At 40.3% G+C, this 23,307-nt stretch overlaps 1 protein-coding gene across 4 annotated transcripts in view; it reads right to left on the minus strand.

Moving 5' to 3' along the window:
* The window catches only part of caska (calcium/calmodulin-dependent serine protein kinase a), a 411,874-nt gene that overhangs the window by 159,109 nt on the left and 229,458 nt on the right, over positions 1 to 23,307 (minus strand). For all 4 annotated transcript variants that reach the window (XM_059968272.1, XM_059968271.1, XM_059968270.1 and 1 more), the window contains exons 7-10: positions 20,510 to 20,685; positions 20,087 to 20,209; positions 19,505 to 19,588; positions 9,729 to 9,828 (exon numbers count right to left, since the gene is read on the minus strand). In XM_059968272.1, coding sequence (XP_059824255.1) covers positions 9,729 to 9,828; positions 19,505 to 19,588; positions 20,087 to 20,209; positions 20,510 to 20,685 — 483 coding nt within the window. The remainder of the gene's footprint in view (positions 1 to 9,728; positions 9,829 to 19,504; positions 19,589 to 20,086; positions 20,210 to 20,509; positions 20,686 to 23,307) is intronic.

Consider the following 23,307-nt stretch of genomic DNA (forward strand, 5'->3'; position numbering starts at 1 on the left):
TATTGTGGGACCTACCAGAGCTATCTCTTTTAGTTCTGGCTAGTTATAATAAAGCTTAATGAATTATGATCTCACAGTTTGAGGTAAACTGAGGAAGAAGGATCATAATACAATAGAACCTTATTGTCTGGGAGAATGAAAGAAATCTATTTTATTGAAACCCAAGTGGAAAATAGCTCAAAAGGTAAAATAAACAGTCTTGAATAAATATTTCACTGTTGAACAGATACTTATTAATTCTCTATGAAGACATGTTCCATTGAGGAATATCTTACGTGAAGGATGATCTATTCCTGGCTAATGAATGAAGTCAAAGGTGGCATCATATTATAAGAAGAGGTATACAATGTTGTATAAATGGTGGTATTCAGGTAGTTGGGAAATGTTAGAAATCAGCTAAAAATAACAAAAGAGAGAATAGGTCAAGAGTATACTAGCAAGTATTATAAAAACAAAGTGTTAGAGTATTCATCAGTATATGAAAAAGGAGGAAAACAGCTGATAATGAGACAGAGGAATTACTAATGGGAAATAAGAAAATGGCACAAACATAAATATTTATGCCTTCAGATAAAAGGGAGGGGTAAGGAGAAGCTAAAAACTCATGGGTCAGCTGAGAAGGTGTTAATTGCTCACTGTGAGGTCTAGGAATAAATAAAATAGATGCAAGATCTCATGAAACAGCATTTTGGGGATAGCAGCCAAGAGATGCAAGTGTTACTGTGAGGTCGAAGCTGGATTTTGATGAACACCAGACTTTAGTGAGGAAAGAAGCAGCAATAAGATAATGCAAGATTCTGTCAATTTCTTTACTTTGTTCCACTAATTGTTAAGAGAGGCAGTGATACCAATCAGTGAAGTGATATGTTCCTCCTGTGAAATGAGAGCGACCAGGGAAAGTTTACAAGTCCTTGTTGACTATGTTTGTAGAAAGTATATCCATCTGCAGCTTTGATCTGTGCATGGAGTGGTTAGGGCAGCAATTTGACTAGCTGAGTACACAGAAGGCAGAGATTTATAGAAAGGAGTTTCAGGGATATGGTCACACCAATTGTTCAGTACAAAGGATATTGTTAGGGGACACAAAGTAAAAAAGAAAGGCCTTAAGTCATGACAGTGTGTTTTTTTTAAAACAGGCTTTCTTATTTTTATGAGGCTGAGTTGCTAGCTCAATGCTCAACCCAGCATGGATGGAAAGCGTGCAAGGGTGCTGGCTAGATTTGAACACAGATGTCTTTGCTCTGAAGTCCAGCACTGATGCCACTACACCACCAGCCTGCTATTGTTAGTGGAAATGACTTTTCAGGAGGAATAGCAGAAGCCAGATCAGTGGCACCGCAACTAGCTTTGCTGCATTGTAGGGAAGGGCAAAGTCTCACTGAGCAAGTGACCAAGGACTCTATACTCAGGGGCAAAGATGCACATTTCTGAGGCTGTGCATGAGACTCCAGGCTGGTGTATTGCCTCTTTGGCGCTGTGGTCAAGTATGTCTCTAAGCAGGCACATGGCATACCGAAAGGGAAGGGTGAGCAACCAGAGGCTGTGGAATGAACAACATATGGAAAAAGATAATCAACGTCCTGCAAAGAGAATTGAGAAACAGGTTCTTAATTTGGGTTTGGTCTTTATGTCACATGTTAGTGAGGCAAGAACTGCTAAACATTTAGCTAAGGAGTTGGTGCTAGGAAGGAGGTCTTCAGGAACATGGATAAAGGGAGCAAGAGGTCAGCAAGCCATGAAGATAGAGATTAGACAATTAGGAAGGACAGGCAGAGTCCATAAATGGACATGGGCTGAAGGGAAAAAGTGTATGTATTTCAAATCAAGGAGTAAAGCGATGTATTTAGAGCCTGGATTAGTGCATAGAACTATGATGTTGTAGCCATTTTAAAAAAATCAGTTGACAAAAATGCAGGACTGGCACTGCAATTTTCAAGGGCTCAGATGTTTCAGACTAATGGAAAAAGGGGGGGGGGGTAGCATTATTAATCAGGGGGAATGCCACAGTGGCACTCAGGACATCCCAGAGAGCTCATGCAGAGAAGCAATATGGGTACTCAGGAATAAGAAAAGGGGCAATCACTATTATGGGGTTGTACGACAAGTAAGCAAGCAGATTATGGAAAGGTGTAAAAGCAAAAGGATGGTTATCCTGCTGTTATTTACCCAGATTTCCTGACAGTCAGAGGCTCAGATGGAGCAGAATTTGTTGAGTACATCCAGGAGGGTTGCTTGACAGATTATGTGGATAATCCAATCAAGGAAAGGGCCATACTAGACCTTGGAGATCAGCCTGACCAAGTGATCGGAGTTTCATGGGGAGAGGAATTTGGGAACAGCAATGATAAGTTTTCACATAGTTATACATAAGACCTTGACATAAATTGGGGAATGCTTTGTTGAGCACATCCACTCCGTCTGCAAAAAGTAGAATTACCCGGTAGCCAACCACTTAAATTCCTATCCCCATTTCCTCTCCTACATGTTGATCCACGGCCTCCTCTTCTGTTATGATAAGGCCACTCTCAGGGTGGAGGAGCAACACCCCATATTCTGTCTAGCACCAACTTGATGGCATAACATCGATTTCTCCTTTTTTTTCCCTTCTCCTCTCCCCCTTTCCTCTTTCTCTATTTCTCACTCTGGCCTCCTCACCTGCTTATCACATCCCTCTGGTGCCTCTCCTTCGTCCCTTTTTCCCATGGTTCACTCTCCTTTTCCATTAAATTTCTTCTTCTCCAGCCCTTTATATTTCCAACCAACGTAGCTGCACCTATCACATTACTTCCCCTCTCTCCACCTTTTTATTCTGACATCTTACTCCTTCCTTTCCATCTGATGAAAGGTCTCAGCTTACATAAACGAGTTCCTCCAGCAATGTGTATATATTGCTCTAGATTTCTGCAGAATCTCTTGTGATCTGATTGTTACTTCAACTGATTGTATTTTTACTCCCTTGTCCTCTCTGAATACCTATCCACAAATCTGCAGCATGGATTCATTCAAAGATACCCACCATAACTCAATCTTCAAATTTTGGCAGACTGATATTCCTTCAGTAATATGATACCCTAGACAATATTACATACAGACTTGGGATCAGTTTCCATGTGTTCACCTATGAATTAGCTCTGCTGGTTTCCCCCAAATTCTCTAAATTTGTTGAATGTTTGTGTTGAGAGGCTTCTTGCTCAACTTCCATCCTTCAACATACATGAATAAAATTCCTGTAAGACTAAAGTCTTCCGTGTCTGGTCTATTATAAAAAGTACACTATAATCATTTCAATCATATTCTCCATATATCCTCATGCTCAGACTGTTTGAAATGTTGGTGTCTTCTGACTGCAAGTTGACCTTTTTATCCAATTTTTGTAAAAAGACTGCATTCATCCTCGATATGCAATATTATTTAACAGTATCTCTTTCACAAAATGCTCATTCTTTATCATTCCAACTATTGCCAACTTCCCATAAGCTCAGTTCATTCATTCTAAACATTCTTGCCTTGTCCTATGTGGCTTCATATGCTGCTCAATTCTTAAACCAAGTATGCTGACTTACATTGATCTCTGGTGCCTAGTGTCTCAACGTAAAGAAAATAAAATACATACATTTAAATACTTCCATACCTATGCTATTCCCTGAAACTACAACAATCTGTCTACAATTCCTTTTTATATGCTCTTGTCTCACAACAGAAACTTGTAGTATAAAAGAGCTGTGCTGTCTAACACTTCATTAAGGAAAAGGCGATGCTGCACATATGGATGAGATTTTAGTCAGAGGCATTGTCTGATCTCAGATGGATGCAAATGAATAAAGACATTGTTGATATAACCCTGAGTAATATTTAACAGTTGCATATAACATTAGTGAATCATATTGTACCAATCTAAACTAATCCCATTAACACAGCTTTAAAATTTACTAAAAACTGTTGCAACACACACAAAATGCTGGAGGAACTCAGCAGGTCAGGCAGCATCAAGAGAAATGAATTAACAGTCGCCATTTTGGCTGAGACCCTTCATCAACACTGAAAAGGAAAGGGGAAGATGTTAGGATAAAAAAGTGGCGGGAGGGAAAGGACAAGTTAGAATGTGATAGGTGAAGCCAGCTGGGTAAGAAAGGTACAGGGCTGGAGAAGGAGGAATCTGTTAAGAGAGGAGGGTGGAACATGGGAGAAAGGGAAGGAGGAGGGGCACCAGGAAGAAGTTATAGGCAGGTGAGGAGAAGAGTTAAGAGTTCAGAGTGGGGAATAAAAGATGGAAATGAAAGGGGAAAAGAAAAAGAAATAAAAGGTTACTGGCAGAAGAAACTGATGTTCATGCTATCGGGTTGAAGGCAACCAAGATGGCATATGAGGTGTTGCTCCTCTACCACGAGAGCGTCCTCAATATGGCAGAAGAGGAGGCCATGGACCAAAATGTCAAAATAGAATGCAGTTGGGAATTAAATTGGTTGGCGACCATGAAATTCTGCTTTTGACAGATGGAGTGGAGGTGCTTGACAAAATGGTCCCTCGACTTATGTTGGGTCTGACCAATGTAGAGAAGTGCATCGGGTGCACTGGCTGCAATAGATGAGGGCAACAAATTCGCAGGTGAAGTGTTGCCTCATCTGGAAGGACAGTTTGCAGCCCTGGATAGAGATGGAGGAAATGCATTGGCTGGTGTAGGACTTCTGTTTTTCGCAAGGTTCAAGTGCCAGGAGAGATGAATGGACAACAGAATCATGATGGGAAAGATCCCTGTGGAAAGTGAAGACTTGGGGTTGGGGGGAGGGGGGTAAAGATGTGCTTGGTGGTAGGATTCCACTGAAGATGGTGGAAGTTGTGGATAATGATGTGTTGGATGTGGAGGCTAACGGGGTGGTAAGTGAGGACAAGAGGAATTCTATCCCTGTTAGGGCAGTGGGAAAATGGAGTGATTATAGATACCCTGGAAATGGAGGAGATGTGGGTGAGGGCAGCATCAACGGTGGAGGAAGAGAAACCCTGTTCTTTGAAGTTGAAGGATATCTCTGATGTCCTGAAAGGAAAGCCTCATCCTGGGAACAGATGCGGTGAAGATAAAGGAACTGAGAAACAGAAACAGCATTTTTATAGGAGACAGGGTGAAAAGTCGGTGGGTTTATAAAAGATGCCAGTAGACAATTTGTCTCCAGGTGCGGAGACAGAGATTGAGAAAGGCGAGAGAGGTACTAGAAATGGACCAAGTGAATTTAAGGGCAGGATGGAAGTCGGAGGCAAAGTTGATAGAATTGACAAGTTCAGCATGGGTGCAAACACACAAAATATTTGTGGAAATGAGTAAACAGTTGACTTTTCCAGCTGAGATGCTTATCAGGAGTGGAAAGGAAAACACCAGAATAAAAATGGGAGTGGAGGGAGGATAAAGCTAGAATGTGATAGGTGAAGCCAGGGGGGTGGGAAAGGTAAAGGTCAGGAGAAAGAGGAATCTGATAGGAAAGGAAAGCAGATCATGGGAGAAAGGGAAAACTCTTTTGCTCCATCTTTTGTGCACCGACTTATCACCAGTACTAGTGACATGAATCTGTTTTCCTGCTCCCAAGTTCTGAAATTTTCTCTTCAACCTTCTTTGCTAAAGTCCAGATATTGTTCACTGTTGTGATAGCTACTTCCTCATTTCAAATGTTCATCTTTGTTTGATGACTTCTCTATGACCCAGGACCATTATGAACACTATTCGAATGGAAGTTGTTACTCATTTTCAGAATTTTACTTGACACCCTCAGACTGAAATCATAAGAAGTGCTTATAATAGAAAGTATTTTCTTCCAGTGTTGAGTCTTCCAGTGTAAGTATTTAATGATTAATGAATATCTTAATTAGTTATTTCTTGGCAGATTTACAAAATTCAGTTTGACAACTGACTTCCCTTTTACTGCACGACACTCAATCAACAAAACAAAAACTGTGGTATATTCTATCAGCAGATCGGAAAAAATACATATCCTGTTTATGGACTAAGTTGCTCGCAGGAAACCAAGTACTTCAATAACTGCTTGTAATTGCCACTAATAAAGAACTGGCGTTTAAGGCACTGACTCCAACATAAGAACGTTATAAATTTCAGGACTTTATGTCTGAATGCATCTAACATGCTTTTCCTGTTTGCATCAGAACTAGTTAGTTCTGCTGTATAGTTATTTTTCTGTAATATTAACACAATTTTTTCTCACCTTACAGTTAGTGCCTGATCTGGTGGGCATTTCCAACATTCCTTCTGACATTAGGCCTTAGGTCTCAGAAACAGCCCCAATCTGCATTGGAGTTCTCCCATGTTCCTGTGCTTTCTTTCTTCCTAACTTCCCTCATTAACTTACGAAACTAATGGCTCTATGAAAAGCATAATCATCTTTGTGACACTGGTTTTCCACAAATACTGTTTCCAGGATTTCCTGCTTTTCTCAATTTAGCCAATTAAGTTTCTTTAATATTTTTTACTGCTGAAATAATTCAAGAACATACAACTTTTGTTTCTAACAGGCTCCAGATCATGCCATTAAAATTTTCTTAATACTGATGGAGGTAAAAATTCTTTTAAAAATCAAGTAATTTGACTCTAAATGGCTGCGAAATCAAATCTTAAAACTTCAGTTGAAAATGAAAAAAATAATCTTTTGAGATTGATTTTACCCTTGCATAGAAAGTACTATGAAGTATTTTTACATTTGATTATGCTGTGCTTGACCTGGGTACGCTTGATGTTGACCCAGCACTAAAGATGGAAACATTTTCATTTCTCAACAGCAACCACCCTAATGACTATTACAAAATATATTAAAGAGCGGTGTGATTCTTAAATGTACATAGTGAGACCTTGCAATGTTTTTAGTTGTATTTAGTGTATTTGTCAAATTAAAAAGCTGAACTCTGTATGAATTATGTTAGTGAATAAATATTAATTGGCCATATAATACTAAGATTTAATTCAAGTCAAGAGCAGATTGTATGAGGTGTCTAATCTTCACCCAAACATTTAAAGAACTTAAATTTCTGACATTTACATTTAATTTTAGATCAAGTATTAAAATTGTCCTTACATCTATTCTACTTATAATGTGATGTGCCAGGGAAGATCTTGAAACAGAGTGTACATATTAAGAACTAACTGCATGAAGAAAGATGAAACTTAACTGCTCAGTACCATACCTGTGAAAGGAGAGACAGTGGAATTCACACACACACAACAGCACACAGTTTATGCAGTATGAGATGCCTTAATTAGAGAAACAAATAGATACCTACTTTCTGCAGCTAGCAGTCCTAGTAAGTGAGCAGCATTTGGATAAATAACAAACATTAAGAACTTTTTAAAAGTTGTCACACTAGGTGTTGTGAGTGTATTTAAACCATATTACACTGAAAATAATGCAAATGTTACATTTAGTCTTGCTCTTTTTAGAGCTGAATCCCTCAATAGCTGAACAATGAGTATTATTGTTCAGCAATTTCGATACATGGTAGCCACTAGCCATATGAATTGGAATTCCATAAACAAATAAGAATAATAAACCACTGGTATTGTATACTTAATATCAACGGTAGACAAAACAATAAATATTTTGCATATTTGTTGCTAAATTAATAAAATGAAGATGTATGTAATTATTATTGGTGCTTCACTTTAATTATTGATACAGTAGAGGCTTCTCACATAAGTACACACACAGCCCACTGTATAAGGCATTTTCTGTTAAAATTAGGCCAATTGGCTAAAGCAATATCATCATTACTATGGCTGGTCAGAAACTAACTGGCTGACAATGACTCCTTATTGTACACAACTTTAGCTGTCTTATGTGCCAGTTAATGAATGAAACCACTGCAAAAATAGAAGCAAGTGTGTGTAAAAAAGAATAAAATCATTATTTCCTATAAATGCATGGCAAGGAAGCCAGATAATTTGTTACAGAACCCCATATTTTCTTTATAGGTTTTAATCTTGGTTTTAAGATGAATTTTAAATCTGCAAATAACTCAGAAATTTGTGATTTGTGAACATCTATAATAACATTCAGTGAAACTAAGATGGTGATTAAAAACTGTATACCATAAAATGTCTGCCTTTAAGACTGGCATCATTGTTAATAAACTTTCTGGCATGAAACAAATCAGATGAAATACAGATTATGAAATTTAGAATGAAAATAAAATCAGCACAATTCTACCTTCAGAACTACTCAGAAAAACATTCAGAAATTACATGTTTTACTATAAATAAAAGTGCATATATCAATAGTTGCAAATTCAAACGAGGACTATTTGAATTATTTTCACAGCAAAGAGCCTTGCTAAAAAATATTAGAAAAATAACCCATACTTTTAAAAGGTCAAGTAAAATGGCATTACTTCTTGACCTGAGTGAATTATAAATGTTTCATTTCTAACCTTTGCAGCATCCACTTCTAGTTCCTCTATAGGTCAATGTTGCATAATGTGTAATTCATCAAAATATTCGTTCAGATCATGCTAATACAGCCCCAGGTGTCAAGGCTGCTTTCTACACCAGATATAATTTTGCATTAAATGAATCTTCCTGTTTTAGCTGTAAGTCTATTCACTATTTACAAATGTTGAGAAAAGTAAAAGTTATTAAAAAGGCTATTTTTTCCTTATGAACACAAGGCTGTTATCAATTGAAAACTTGAAATAAAGCAGATAAATAAAACATGAACAAGTAAATGATGTGCACCACACACAAAATGCTGGAGGAACTCAGCAGGTCAAGCTGCATCTATGGAGGAAAATAAAACAGTTGATGTTCTGGGACCAGACCTTTCATCAAGATTGGAAAGCAAGGGTGCAGAAATTCTAGCTTCTTCCCCCTTCCTTAGCAATATTCCAGCATCTGCAGATTCTCATGTCCAAAGAATGATGAAAGATTATCAACCCAAAATGTTAATTCCATTTTTGCTTCATAGGTGCTGCCTAATCTGCAAAGCACATCTAGCATTTTCTTTTTTTTTCACTTTAAGATTTCCAGCATCACAGTTTAATTTTGTTTTTCCGAAACAGAAATTACATTGTCCTGGCTGTAGTAAATGTAAGGGGGTACATGCAGTGTACTCAGCCCATTAGTTTTCTAACTTATGGAATGCCTGTTGAGTCAGTGATGAGTGCAGCGGAAGAGCACAAAATTAGCTGTGTAAATATCTGACATATTGCAGTTATGCAATGGACAGGCAAGTACTGCAGCAAGCAGGCAGTTCCTGATGCATACAGCTTGCCACCAGCACATCTGAACCATTGTTTTCAAGAAACACAGCTTACGAGTTACAGTCTCAAGTTTTGGAAGTGGACTGATTCAGAATTACAAAGTCATAATATTAACATGCAAAATTAAAAGAACTATTCAGACTTAAGTTTGTTCAGCAGACTCCCAGTCAGGCACTTACTCAAGGAGTAGTGATAATAATCTCATTACACATTGTCAGACGACAAAGCCTTTAAACACACGTTTATGTTGAATGACTTTGCTTATGCCTGCATGTATTAATTCAAGACAAAGTGTCATGTTTAAAAAAATTTCATATTTTTTCAACATTTAAATGCAAACTTGCTGTATGCTATGGACTTGAAAAATTAGAAGACTGGCTTAGTAATTATAAGTATATTTGTGCTGCAGAACTTCAAAATTTTCATTTACCTAAACTATTTGCAGGAATTGCCTTTGGAATCCAAATGTTAAAACATTTTACCTGAAGAGGTAGGGTCTTCTGAGAAGTCAGGCAGCTCCTCAGGTGGGTCACCATAGAAAGAATTGAATTTGTGGCTTGATACAGCTGCAAGAACTGCTCCCTAAAATAAATTAAGGAAAAACATTACAATTGCAAGCTTATTTGTCTATCTATAATTCATTTTTTTAACCTAGTGGTTTTCAAACCAATAAACAGTGTGCTAACCTACAAAATATTAATTGAATACCTCGAGAAAGTTACAAAACAGAAAATAATTAAGACAATACTCAGACAACAGGCAATCTCCGCATTACAGATGTTTGGGTGTTTGAAATATGCCTTTACAGAATTCACAAATCATTTTCCAAAAATTTAAGAACCAGAGGGAAAATATGTAGGTGATGGGAGATCAAAAGGGAAGACGGTGAGAAAGGGTAGTGGGAGAGGGGTATATGAAAAAAGGAAAGCAATATATGGACAAAGGGAAGTGGTTACCAGAAGTTAGCAAAATCCATCTTTGTGCCATCAGGTTGCAATATGAGGTGCTGTTCCTCTGGTCTGCATCTAGCCTCAACCTGAAGTGGAGGGGGCCATGGAAAGACACTCAGTATGTTGCATCGGGTTGGTTCTCACTGATATAGGGGTCACACTGGGAGCATCAGATGCAATAAATGACACTGGCGGATTTACATGTGAAGTACTCTAGGGGCAGGTGTAGCATTTAGCATGGGTAAGAGCCTGTAGGGTGAATGGTTGGCAGGATGAGTGGACAAGGAAGACAGAGTGATCACTGTGAAAAGTGGAGAGTTGAGGGAAAGATGTGCTTGTGGTGGGCTCTCTATCCCTGTTACGTCTGGGTAGAAAGTCTGAGGGCCGATGTGGAAGTGATAGCTGCATTAATAGCAGGTGGGGTGGGGGTGGAGGGGTGATAGAATCTCATTTTCTTAACAAAACAAGGACATCTTGAATGTCCTGGAGTGTAAGTCTCATCATGATGTGATGTTGATGGGTGAAGTGAGAAAAGGGAATAGCATCCATTAGAATGATTTTTGGATTTAGGACGCATACAGTTACCAACTGACTTTGGCTACTAGTCTTCACATCTGAATATGTATTGTGGATTTAATTCGGAGTGCAGCTTTGAACAATGGGTTCCTAAAAATCCCAGTCTGGACAACGCTGATTAAATATCTGTGATGTGGATGTGAATCAGGAGGTGTGAAGGTTGTATGTAGTTTCAAAGAAAGCATTGTCCATACATTGTAAATATGGAATTGTCCTTTGATGCTTAGCACATAAAATATTGAGCCCCACATTGGGCCGGCAGACCTTTTGGCCTGAAGTATCTTCATATGATGCCTGCTGTACTTTGTTTTGTCGTTTAAAGAAGCTGTTTGTATCTATCAGTAATTTTCTCTGGTGACTTCGTTCATGCAACAAAAGAATCCTTGCAAGTGGCTCTGTGGGAAGTGGTGTAGTCAAAGTAACTGCTGGAAGTCAGTAGTTCTGTAGATAATGCCAGTGAGTAATCTGTCTCCTGAGATCGAGACAGATGAAGGGAGAGGGCTGTCAGAAATGGACTAAGTTAATGCGAGTGCAGGGTGGATGTTAATAGGGAACTAGGTGACATGCAGAGGAGAAAGAGTTGGGGCATTGTTGGTGCAGGTTTGGAACATGGATTGCTCCCCATAGCCAACAAAAGGTGAGCATAAATGTAGCCTGTGCAAGTGCCCATGGTTGCACCTTTGGTCTGGAGAAAGTGGGAGGAGCAGAAGTGAAAATTCAGCAGTCAGGGCCAGGGAACTGGAAGTTGTGGAAGTAGTGGAGATCACCCAAAGTGCTATGGATAGAGGTGGGAAGAGACTGAACAAAGGGGACAAGATGGAGTTGAGATTTGACTGTATGAGTTCAGCAGGGTAGGAACAGGCAGAAAAAATGGGCTTACCAAGGCAGTTTGGCTTGTGAATCTTGGGTAGGAGATAGAAATGGGCAGTGAGGGCTTGGGGAAAAATGAGGCTGAAAGCTGTAGAAGGGAGATCTCTGAAGGTGATAAAGTCCTTTGTGGGGAGAAGACTTCATATTATTGTTTAGAAATGATTGTTTTAAGTACTGTACTATAACAAAGTGATTTGTTTCCTGCAGACTGAGAGTCATTGCTAGAAGCAAATGACGATTAACACAATTACTGAATATTTTAAAAAAAGTACTTCATGTAACCAAAGGCATACTATAATAGTATAGGAAGGGACATGAATTAAAATATAACAACTCTTCGTTTCAACATACCAGGTTAACACTTGATTGGACCACTTTCCAGTTCTTTTAACCAATCAAAATTAAGCATACTTTATCAACAAGTACATTTAGACACAGCAAATGTGGAAACATCCTGTCATATTACTCAGTAATTTTCTTTTCCTGTTTGACCTTCCAGAAAAGACAGTCAGATGAGTATCATGTGTTCAGTGAGCAACTCAACATTAAATGCTGAATCTGCAGTATATTCTGAACTTATTTAGCTTAAGAGTAAGCTGAGGAAAAAGAAATTTTTCTGACTGTAGTTCCCAAAACATCCACAATTTCATCTTTTCAAAATCTGAACTTTTATTATGCCTGGGATGTCTAGGAAGGTCAATCTGCCAAAATTAACAGATGAGAGTTTATAAAACATCTATGTGGACATTTGGAAAATCTGTTGTAATCAAAACAACAAAGGAAGATAATGGAGTGGAAAATATATGACCACAAGCTAATTAACAGGCTGGCAAATGAGAAGGATGACTCAATTAAGTATACTAAAATAATGGTGAAGGGGAGGGCGTAGGGGTGTTGTTGGACAAATTTGAAATTTTTATTTGGCCGACATATTGATCAGGAAATCTCTTTAATTGGAGAAAGATTCAAGTTTGGAACTGGTTCCGAAAAATCATAATCATGGTACAAGCTTCACTACAATTAAGGAAAGTAAGAGGAATATCACCACCTCAAGCAGCATGTTCCACGCACCCACTACGCTGTATAAAAGGCTTACGCCTCATAGCTCCTTTGAAATTACCCCTCTCAACTTAAATGTATGCCCCCAGGTATTAGACATTTTGATCCTGGGTAAAAGATACTGTCTATGACTTTCATAATTTACAAACTTCCAACAGATCACCCCCTCAGCCTCCGCTAGAGAAAACAACCCAAGTTTGTCCAAACTCTGTTACAGCACATACCCTCTAATCCAGGCCGCATCCTGAAAAACTTTTCAACAACCTCTCTAAGCCTCAACATTCTTCCTATTATGGGACAACCGGAAATCTATTCAATACTCCAATGAGGTCTAACTAGAGTTTTATAAAACTGTAACATAACTTCCTGACTTTTGATCTCAATGCTTTGACTAATAAAGTCAAGCATGTTATGTGTCTTCTTAACCACCTTATTAACTTGTGTAGCCATTTTCAGGGAGCTACGAACATGGACTTTAAGATCCTGCTGCTCATCAACACTGTTAAGGGGCTTGCCCTGAACAATGTACTCTCTCTTTATATTTGGCCTGCCATCTTTCATAGGCTTTGATAGAAATTAGACCCAAAGACATCAGAGATAGGAGCAGAATTAGGCTATTCAGCCCATCAAGTATACTCTGCCATTTCATCATGGCTGATCCATTTCCCTCTCAACCCTATTCTCCTGTCTTCTCCCTATAACCTTACACACCCTGACTAATCAAGAACCTATCAACCTCCACCTTAAATACACCCAATGATCTGGCTTCCATAGCTGCCTGTGGCAAAGAATTCCAGATTCACCACCTACTGGGTAAAGAAATTCCTCATCTCTGTTCGAAATGGATGTCCCTCTATTCTGAGGCTGTGCTCTATGCTCCTAGTATCCCCTACTACAGGAAACATCCTCTTCACATCCACTCTATCTAGGCCTTTCAACATACGATAGGTTTCAATGAGTTCCCCCTCATTCTTCTAAATTCCAGCAAGTACAAGCTCAGAGCCATCAAAGGTTCCTTCATTCCCAGAATCATGCTCATGTACCTCCTCTGAACTGCCAGCACAACCTGTTTTAGATAAAAATGCTTACAATACTCCAAGTGAGGCCTCAATAATGTCTTATAAAGCTTCAGCATTACATCTTTGTTTTTATATTCTAGTCTTCGAGAAATGAATGCTAATACTTAGTCTTCCTCACCAATGACTCAACCTGTGTTAACCTTTAGCAAATCCTGTACAAGGATTCCCAAGCCCCTTTTCACCATGGATTTTTGAATTTTCTGCTCATTTAGAAAACAATCTACACTTTTGATCCTTCTACCAAAGTGCATGACCATGCACTTCCTGATACTGTACAGGCAGTCCCTGGGTTACGTATGAGTTCTGTTCCTGAGTCCGTCTTTAAGTTGGATTTGTACATAAGTCGGAACAAGTACATCTGGTATTAATTAGCGTCAGTTAGTCAAACGTTTGTCTTAGTATATTGTATATATTTTACTTTTCTAGTCATATAAAACACTTAAGAAATGTATGTATTCCAATAATTAAACCACTGTGTTGCTTAGTAATAATTGTAGCTTTCATCGGGGCAGGGCCTTTCACATACTCCATTATTTTCACTTTATCTGTTATCCTTTAAAATTGTTCTGATCGTTGACCAACTGTAGCCTAACGCTTTTCCAATGACCGATGGCATTTCACCTCTTTCCAAACGCTTTATTATTTCCACTTTATTTTCAATCGCAACCACTTCCCGTCAATGGAACAGAAACACTGTGGGCAGTGGGTCCCGAGCTCTGCCAGCTCCCAAGGTCCATGGGTCCTAAGGACCACAGCACTGAATTGCCCGGGTCCTAAACTGCACCGCACTGAGACAGGTTAAATGGGACAAATGGGGGCTGTGCTGGGTTTGGGTATTTGATCCTCCACAATATTCCGCGTCAGAATTTAAACTGGAGTTGTTTTTTTTTAACGAGATCGAGTTGCAAGCTCGACATCAACCTGGCACAGATGGTACAGGAGTCACTGGATCAACATCAACCCGGCACGGGAGTGGTCTTTCACTAAGTCGAATTTAGGAACCTCTGTCCTCTAGCCTGGTGCTGATCTGACTGTGCCACCAGCTAACTGCAATGGAGGGGGGCAGGGTCAGGGTGAATCTTACTTAAGAAAAATTTAAGCCAAATACAAAGTTAAACACTCAACACAGTGTCAACGGCAATGACTTAAAATGGCAGATGGCGTTGCGATCCGACTTGAAATGGCGGACGGCGTTCTCCTTCCTCGGTTCGTAAATGCGAGTTGTTCATAAGTCGGACGATTGTAACTCAGGAACTACCCGTATTTCATCTGCCACTTCTCTGCCCATTCTCTTAACCTGTCTGATTCCTTCTGCAAACTCACTGCTTCCTCAACACAATCAACCCTCTCCAACTATCTTCATATTGTTATGAATGTGAAGCAACTCTGAGGGGCCGAAGGGTACAAAGTTGCCCCCTCCTTTTTGAGAATCACAAGATCGCTATTAATTCGGGTCTGGGACCCAGGAAATGAGAGAGATACGTCCAGAATACACAAGGTTTGGAATGTGTCCTGACCTCAGCGAAATGGAACCACTGATAACGGCCATTGTCTCTTGGAGACGGAATTGTGTATTGAGTACTGTACTATTCATTGTAACCCCTCAGGGGACAACTAGAGTGGGCTGGTTGAGGGATTGCATCATCCCAACTTGATTGACATCTGAGACCCCGTGAGTAAGGATAAAAGAGGGTCTGGGGAACAACCCCTTTAGACGCACCAGGAGAAATGCTAGAGATCCCATGACAGCGTTTAATAGCGACAGCTGGTGAGGGCTCATGTGTGTCCTCCCTTGCCAGGGTGGTGGGCTCATCACGGAAGAACGGTTTAGCTAAAGGAGAGACCACAAGTGAAAGGCCACGACAACGAGACTCCTGACAGATCGAAATCATAAAAGGAAAGCCGGCAAGTTTTTCTCAAAATCTCTCTCTCGCTCTCCAACCATTGCAACAAAGCGGTCCCCAAAGGCTGCAGCCTGCATGAACTGAGTGAACTTCATATTTCCATCGGACAATACATTATCCCCTAGACAACGATAGAGCTAATTTCTTATTGATTATTATTATACCCGCACTTTTAGATTTAGTATTGACGATGTATATTATCTGTATATTTGCATTGATATTATTTTTATGTATTTTTACTAATAAATACTGTTAAAAATAGTATCATCAGACTTCAATGGACGTCTCCATCTTTGCTGGTAAGTGACCCAGTTACGGGGTTCGTAACAATATCAACAAGGAACTTAGCCACAAAGGCCTCAATTTCATCATCCAAATCATTGATATATAACATAAAAAGAAGCGGTCCCAACACTAACCCCTGTGGAGTACCAGTTGTCACCAGCAACCAGCCACTCAGCAAATCCTCCATCCATGCGAGTTTCTTTCCTGTAACACCATGGGCTCTTACCTTATTAAGCAGCTTCAAGTGTAGCACCTTGTCAAAGGCCTTCTGAAAATCCAAGTACACAAAATCCACTAAATTTCTTTTGTCTATTCTACTTGTTATTTCCTCAAACAATTCCAACATACTTGTCAGGCAAGATTTCCCCCTGAAGGAAGTGGTGCTGACTTTGACCTATTTTACCATCTGCTACCAAGTATCCCAAAACATCATCCTCAACAATTAACCACAACATCTTCTCAACCACTGACATCAAGATAACAGGCCTATAATTTCCTTTCTTCTGTCTCCCTCTCTTCTTGAAGAGTGGAGTGATATTTGCAATTTTCCAGTCCTCCAGAACCATGTCAGTATCTAACGATTCTTGAAAGATCATTACTAATGCCTCCACAATTTCTTTAGTCATCTCTTTCAAAACCCTGGGGTGTAGTCAATCTAGTCCTGTTGACTTATTTACCTTCAAACCTTTCAGCTTCCCAAGCACCATCTCCATACTGATAGTAATTGCACTCACTTCTGTGTTCTGATACTCTTGAACTTCTGGCATACCTGGGAGTATTTCCACAGTGAAGACAGAATCAAAATACTTTAGTTTGTCCATTATTTCCTCCCTCCTCCCATTACTACCTCTCCAGCGTCAGTTCCAGCAGTCCGATATCTACTCTCACCTCCCTATAACTTTTTATATTCCTAATCATATCAAAGAGGCTATCAATAATATCCTCTTTGATATTATTTGCTAGCTTACCTTCATATTTCATCATTTTCTCTTTCTGGCTTTTTTAGTTGCCTTCTGTTGGTTTCCGAATCTTCTACCTTCTTACTAATTTTTGCTGTATTATATGCCTTCTCTTTTGCTTTTATGGTGTTTTTTTTAACTTCCTTTGTCAGCCATGGTTATGTCTTCCTGTATTTAGAATACTACTACTTCTTTGAGATGTACCTATCCTGCGCCTTTTGTATTTCTCCCAGAAACTGAAGCCATTGCTGTTCTCCCACCATCCTTGCTAGTGCCCCCTTCCAATCAACTTCAGCAGCTTCTCTCTCACGCCTCTATATCTGCCTTTACTCCACTGTAATAGTGATAAATCTGACTTTAGCTTCTACTCCTCTAAGGGTTTCTTTTCCTTAAGCTCCTTAATTGAATCTGGTTCATTAAACACCTTTCCAGAAGAGCCTTTCCCCAAATGGGTTTAGTCACAAGCTGCTCTTAAAAAGACATCCTGTAGGCATTTTGCAAATACTCTCTTGGGATCCAGCACCAACCTGATGTTCTCAATCTACCTGAATACTGAAATCCCCTATGACTATTGCAACATTGCCCTTTTGATGCATTTTCTATCTCCCATTGCAATTTGTAGACAATATCCTGGTTACTGTTCGGAGGCCTGCATATAACTTCCATCAGGGTCTTTTTACCCTTGCAGTTTCTTGACTTTACCCACAAAGATTCTACATCTTCCAATCCTATGCCACCTCTTTCTTAAGATTTGATTTCATTTTTTAACCAATAGAACCACCCTACCCACTATCTACTTGCCTATTCTTTTACTACAATGTGTATCCCTGCATGTTTAGCTTCCAACCAAGAACTTCTTTCAGCCACAACTCAGTGGTCCCCAAGTCACACCTACTAATCTCTAACCACAAAAATCATCTAACTTATTAGGTATACTGTATGCATTCAATTTTAACACCTTCAGTCCTGTATTTGTCACCCTTTTCGATTTTGTCCCCATGTCATATTTCAACTCATCCCACTGACTGCAATTTTGCCCTGTTATGTGCCTGTACCTCCTCACAATCTATCACTACACACTGCATCCATTTGTATACCAACTGCACCATCCTTTGCCCTATCACTCAGGTTCCCATCTCCATACCAAATTAGTTTAAACCTTCCCCAACAGCTCGAGCAAAACTGCCTGCAAGGATATTGGTTCCCTTTGGGCTGAAGTGTTTGTACAGGTCATACTGTCCCCAGAAGAGATCCCAATGTTCCAGAAATCTAAAGCCCTGCCTTCTGTGCCAGTTTCTCAGCCATGCATTCTTCTGCCAAATCATCCTATTCTGATCCGCACTGGCGCGTGGCACAGGCAGCAATCCAGATTACTACCCTGGAGGCCCTAACTTCTTTCAGGACCTCCTCCCTTTTCCTACCTAAGTCACTGGTGTTAATATGTACCAAGAGTTTTGGCTACTCACACTCCCCTTTTAGAATGCCAAGGACCCGACCCAAGATGTTCCTGACCCTGGCATCTGGAAGGCAACATACCATCTGGGTTTCTCTATTGTGCCCACAGAATCTCATGCCTACTTCTTTAACTATGGTATTCTCTATCACGACTGCAGTCCTCTTCTTCACCCCCCACCGCCTTTGCTTCTGAGGCACAGTGCCAGACTCATTACCACAGAACCAGTTGCTGCAGCTCCCTCTCTGGTAGACCCTTCCCCCCAACAGTATCCAAAGTGGTATACTGTACTTTTTATTGAGAGGAATGCCAACAGGGGTACTCTGTACTGGCTCGCCATTTCTTTTTCCTCTCCTGACAGTCACCAGGTACCTGTCTCCTGCAATTTAGGGGTGACTACCTCCCTGTAGTTTTCTGTACGAGCTGAAGGTCATTGTGGTACAGCTCCAGTGCCTTAACACGTTCTTTGAGGATCTGCAGTTTGGTGCACCTGGTGCAGATGAGGTTATCCAGGAGGCTGGAGGTCTCCAAGAATTCCACATCTCACACACAGAACATCACACAGCCCCACAGCAATTTTCACTGCATTATGTACTAACATACAATGCATAAAGAAGAAACTTGCCATGCTGAAGGCTGTTCTTACCCAAGCCTGTTGAGCCAAAGCCTCCCCACTCCAACAGTGGCTACTCTACTCGTCCCTACCTTATTTTTGTTTGCTCTTGCTAATGAATAGCAATTTGATTAGTCTGCTGGAAAAAAAATCTAAGCCCGTGAACTCTCCTTTTTAAATCGATCACTACAACCTGTGTGTAGCCTCCTCCCAGGGTTCAAATGAGCTTCTGGAAAAAGCCCACGAGCGCTCCTTTTTAAATCTCTTCCCTGTGTCTAGCCTCCTCTTTCAATTTGATTGGGCTGCCTGTACTATGCTTTGTTACCATCTTAAAAAAGGATTTAGATTAGTTGATCCCTGCACAATGATCTAAGAAATGGGTAGTGCAACAAAGTTTAGTATTTCCACCCAAGTTTTGCTGTACAAGGAAGCTAGAAGTTGGATTTTACTCAGTTAAGGACTGGAAACATCCTTCCATACCAAACCAAATAATTCATCTTTTGACCTTACCTTCAATTTCCTTCTTGCATTAAATTTTCGCAGCTGTTCCACAGTTTCAGGGAGGTGAATTTTGTATGCATATCGATCACGCTCCTGAAATATAATATGTTTTATTTTAAACTCTGGATCTATCTCTGCAAATATATATTAAAATGGTTGTGATGAAGTCAGTAACATCTATATAAGATATTTTCTCCAAACTCAGAATGTGGCTAAGCTCCAAAGTGAATTAAATTGTTTTAAGTTAACATGCTAGATGCCCAATGCTACACACTTACAGAATAGTCTCAAAATTTCCTGTTATTTTTCTAATGTATGATGCTGAAGTCTCAAAGCAATGAAAATGCACTTCTCAGAGAATTGTTCCATGTTTCATTTTAGATGGTCACAAATGATCAAAAAGACTACAACTGCAGATAGTTTAACCATTCTATAATACTTTGCATAAACTTGTCAACATGAGGTGGGAAAATCCATGACCATTTTGCTTACAATTACTTTCCAAAACTTTTCAAAGAAATAGCACCTCTGCTGCACAAATTAACAATGACGTGTAGTTAGATGCCTATTTTAAATCAATTAAAAATGTACCTTAAGCCACGGATGGTTGAGAGCTTCATAAACCGTAATCCTTTCTGCAGGGTCCAACATAAGCATACGACGGACCAAATCCTTCGCACTCTCTGATATATGAATCCATTGCCTAGGGTTCATCTATATGAAACGAACTGTTATCACTAATAGCATAATTATTACTTTTTGTGCACATTTTCATATAATAGTCACATGAGTTTATTTATTAACAGCATTATATAAAAAGAGGTTTGGAATATGTAGTAAAAGTTGTTTATAATCGCAGCAGGACTAGTGAAACATAAACTGAGTTTGGAAATTATAAGAATCCTGAGCACAGTGAAACTGCAAAGAATTACCACAAAGCTAACAATATATTGCAATGTTTAGTATAGCAACTCCAAGCAGCAGCCAGCATGACACACAAAAATTCCATTTTACCTTGTGTTTTCCTTTGACGATAGCATCAAATAATCTTTCCTTTGTTCCATAAAATGGCAAACAGCCACTAAGAAGAATAAAAAGTATCACACCACAACCCCAAACATCAACTGGCTTTCCATATGGTTCTCTTTTGACAACTTCTGGTGCCATGAAGTGTGGTGTTCCTACACGACCTGAACAAAATAATTCAAGCAGAAAATAAAGGCCAACTTTCAAAGCTGTTGTTTTTATCAGTAGATGTCTTGAAACAGCAGGCATGGCATCAAGTTGGAATCATTCAAGTGGTGATCAAAGATGTAAAGCAAAGGAACAACAATACTAATTCTGCAAATTAATTTGTTTGGTTAAATCTCCTGGTTACCTCCGAGGTAACTCCACTGCACTTTAAACAAGGTAAAAGTTTCCGATAAAATTACTGAGGCCCATTGCAGACAAATCAATTTACTATATAAGAACTGAGTTCTTATTTTGTCTACAATAATCAAATTACACAGCAACATTCAGCTGTGCTACACTTGTCTAATAGTGGGCACATAATAGCTGTAATGTGCCATCTATATATAATATAGATTCTGCTATAACACCATCTAATACTGTAAACATTAAAATGAACAAGTGATAGGCAAATAGGAACACCATCACTTGTGTGTTCCCTTGTGCAGATTTGTAACTTGGAAATATATTGTCATTTCTTCATTGGTTTGGGATCTTGCCAAATCCTACTTCCCCATCTCCTTCTCAGGGGTATTAACGGAGCGGGTGACAGAGTAGTGGGAGACAGAGTAGGAAGGCTTTGGCTCAAGAAGCTTCAGTGAGCAGAGGCTGAGGACAAGCTTGCTCCCAAGTGAGGTAAGGCTGGGTAAGCTCCTTTAATTAATCTAATTAGCTTAGAAGTAGGTAATGGAGGCAGCAGTTAGGGCAGTTGGGTGCTCCGTTTGCAGTATGTGGGAAGTCAGGGTGAGCACAGTTGTCCCTGATGACTACACCTGCAAAAGGCGCATCCAGCTGCAGCTCCTGACAAACCAAGTTAGGGAACTGGAGCTGGAGCTGGATGAACTTCGGATCATTCGTGAGGCAGAGGCTGTAACAGACAGGAGTTTCAGGGAGATAATCACCCCTAAAAGTCAGGAGACAGGTAGCTGTGACTGTCAGGAGAGAGAAGGGGAATAGACAGGAAGAGCAGAGCACACCTGTGGCTGTTCCCATCAACAATAAGTATACCGTTTTGGATACAGTTGGTGGGGACAACCTACCAGTGACAAGTTGCAGTGGTCGCATCTGACACCGAGACTGGACTCGCAGCTCAGAAGGGAAGGAGGGAAAAGAGGAGAGCAGTAGTGATAGGGGGACAGATAAGAGGTTCTGTGGGAGAGATCGAGAATCCCGGATGGTCTGTTGCCTCCCTGGTGCCAGGGTCCGTGATAGCTCAGATCGAGTTCTCCGTATTCTCAAGAGGGAGGGTGAGCAGCCAGATGTTGTGGTCTGTGTGGGGACCAATGACGTGGATAGGAAGAAGGAGGAGGTCCCGCAAAGAGAGTTTAGGGAGGTAGGCGCAAAGTTGAAGGACAAGACCTACAGGGTTGCAATCTCAGGATTGTTACCTGTGCCACGTGCTAGTGAGGCTAGAAATAGGAAGATAATGCAGCTAAATACATGGCTAAGGAGTTGGTGCAGGAGGGAGGGCTTCATGTTTCTGGACAATTGGGCCTTGTTCCAGGGAAGGTGTGACCTGTTCCAACGGGATGGCCTGCACCTGAACTGGAAGGGGACTAATATCCTTGCGGGAAGGTTTGCTAGTGCTGCTCTGGGGGGGGGGGGGGGTTTTAAACTAGATTTTCGGGGGGGGGGGGGGAACCAGAGTGTTAGAGCAGGTAGTGAGGTGGAGGAGGATAAAGGTCATGCGAGAACTGCAAGTATAGTGCATGGAGTAAAGCCAGATCTAACTTATAAAGAGGATTTGAGGAAAGAGAAGCAGAATAAAGGGTGTAAAGCTATTAAGGCAGAAGGGCTAAAGTGTGTGTACTTCAATGCAAGAAGCATCAGGAACAAAGTTGATGAACTGAGAGCTTGGATACATACATGCAATTATGATGTAGTAGCCATTACAGAGACTTGGCTGGCACCAGGGCAAGAATGGATTCTCAATATTCCTGGATTTCAGTGTTTTAAAAGGAATAGAGAGGGGGGAAGGGAGGAGGGGTGGCATTACTGGTCAGGGATACTATTACAGCTACAGAAAGGGTGGGTAATGTAGCAGGATCCTCTTTTGAGTCAGTATGGGTGGAAGTCAGGAACAGGAAGGGAGCAGTTACTCTATTGGGAGTATTCTATAGGCCCCCTGGTAGCAGCAGAGATACCGAGAAGCAGATTGGGAGGCAGGGCACCACTGCTCAATACAAGAGGATATGGCTTTAAGGTAAGGGGTGGGAAGTTCAGAGGGGATATTAGAGGATTGCTGCCACTCAAGGGGATCAATTTTCTTCATTTGAAGCCACTCCATGGATGTTCTGGCAGTACATTTTAGTTCATTGTCATGCTGAATGATGAATGTCCTCCCCAGTTTAAGCTTTCTGGTAGAGGCTAGCAGGATTTTATCCAGGATCTCTCTGTATTTAGCAGCATTCATCTTCCCATCAGTCCTGACCAGATTTCCAGTCCCTGGTGCTGAAAAGCATCCCCATAACATGATACTACCTCCACCATATTATAGTAGAGATGTTGTTATCTGGCTGATGCACATACTGCTTAATGTTGAGGCCAAGATCCACTTTAATCTCATCTGACCACTTCCTTCC

This window comes from Hypanus sabinus, chromosome 4 (assembly GCF_030144855.1).
Source record: "Hypanus sabinus isolate sHypSab1 chromosome 4, sHypSab1.hap1, whole genome shotgun sequence".
In the NCBI taxonomy this organism is placed as follows: domain Eukaryota; kingdom Metazoa; phylum Chordata; class Chondrichthyes; order Myliobatiformes; family Dasyatidae; genus Hypanus; species Hypanus sabinus.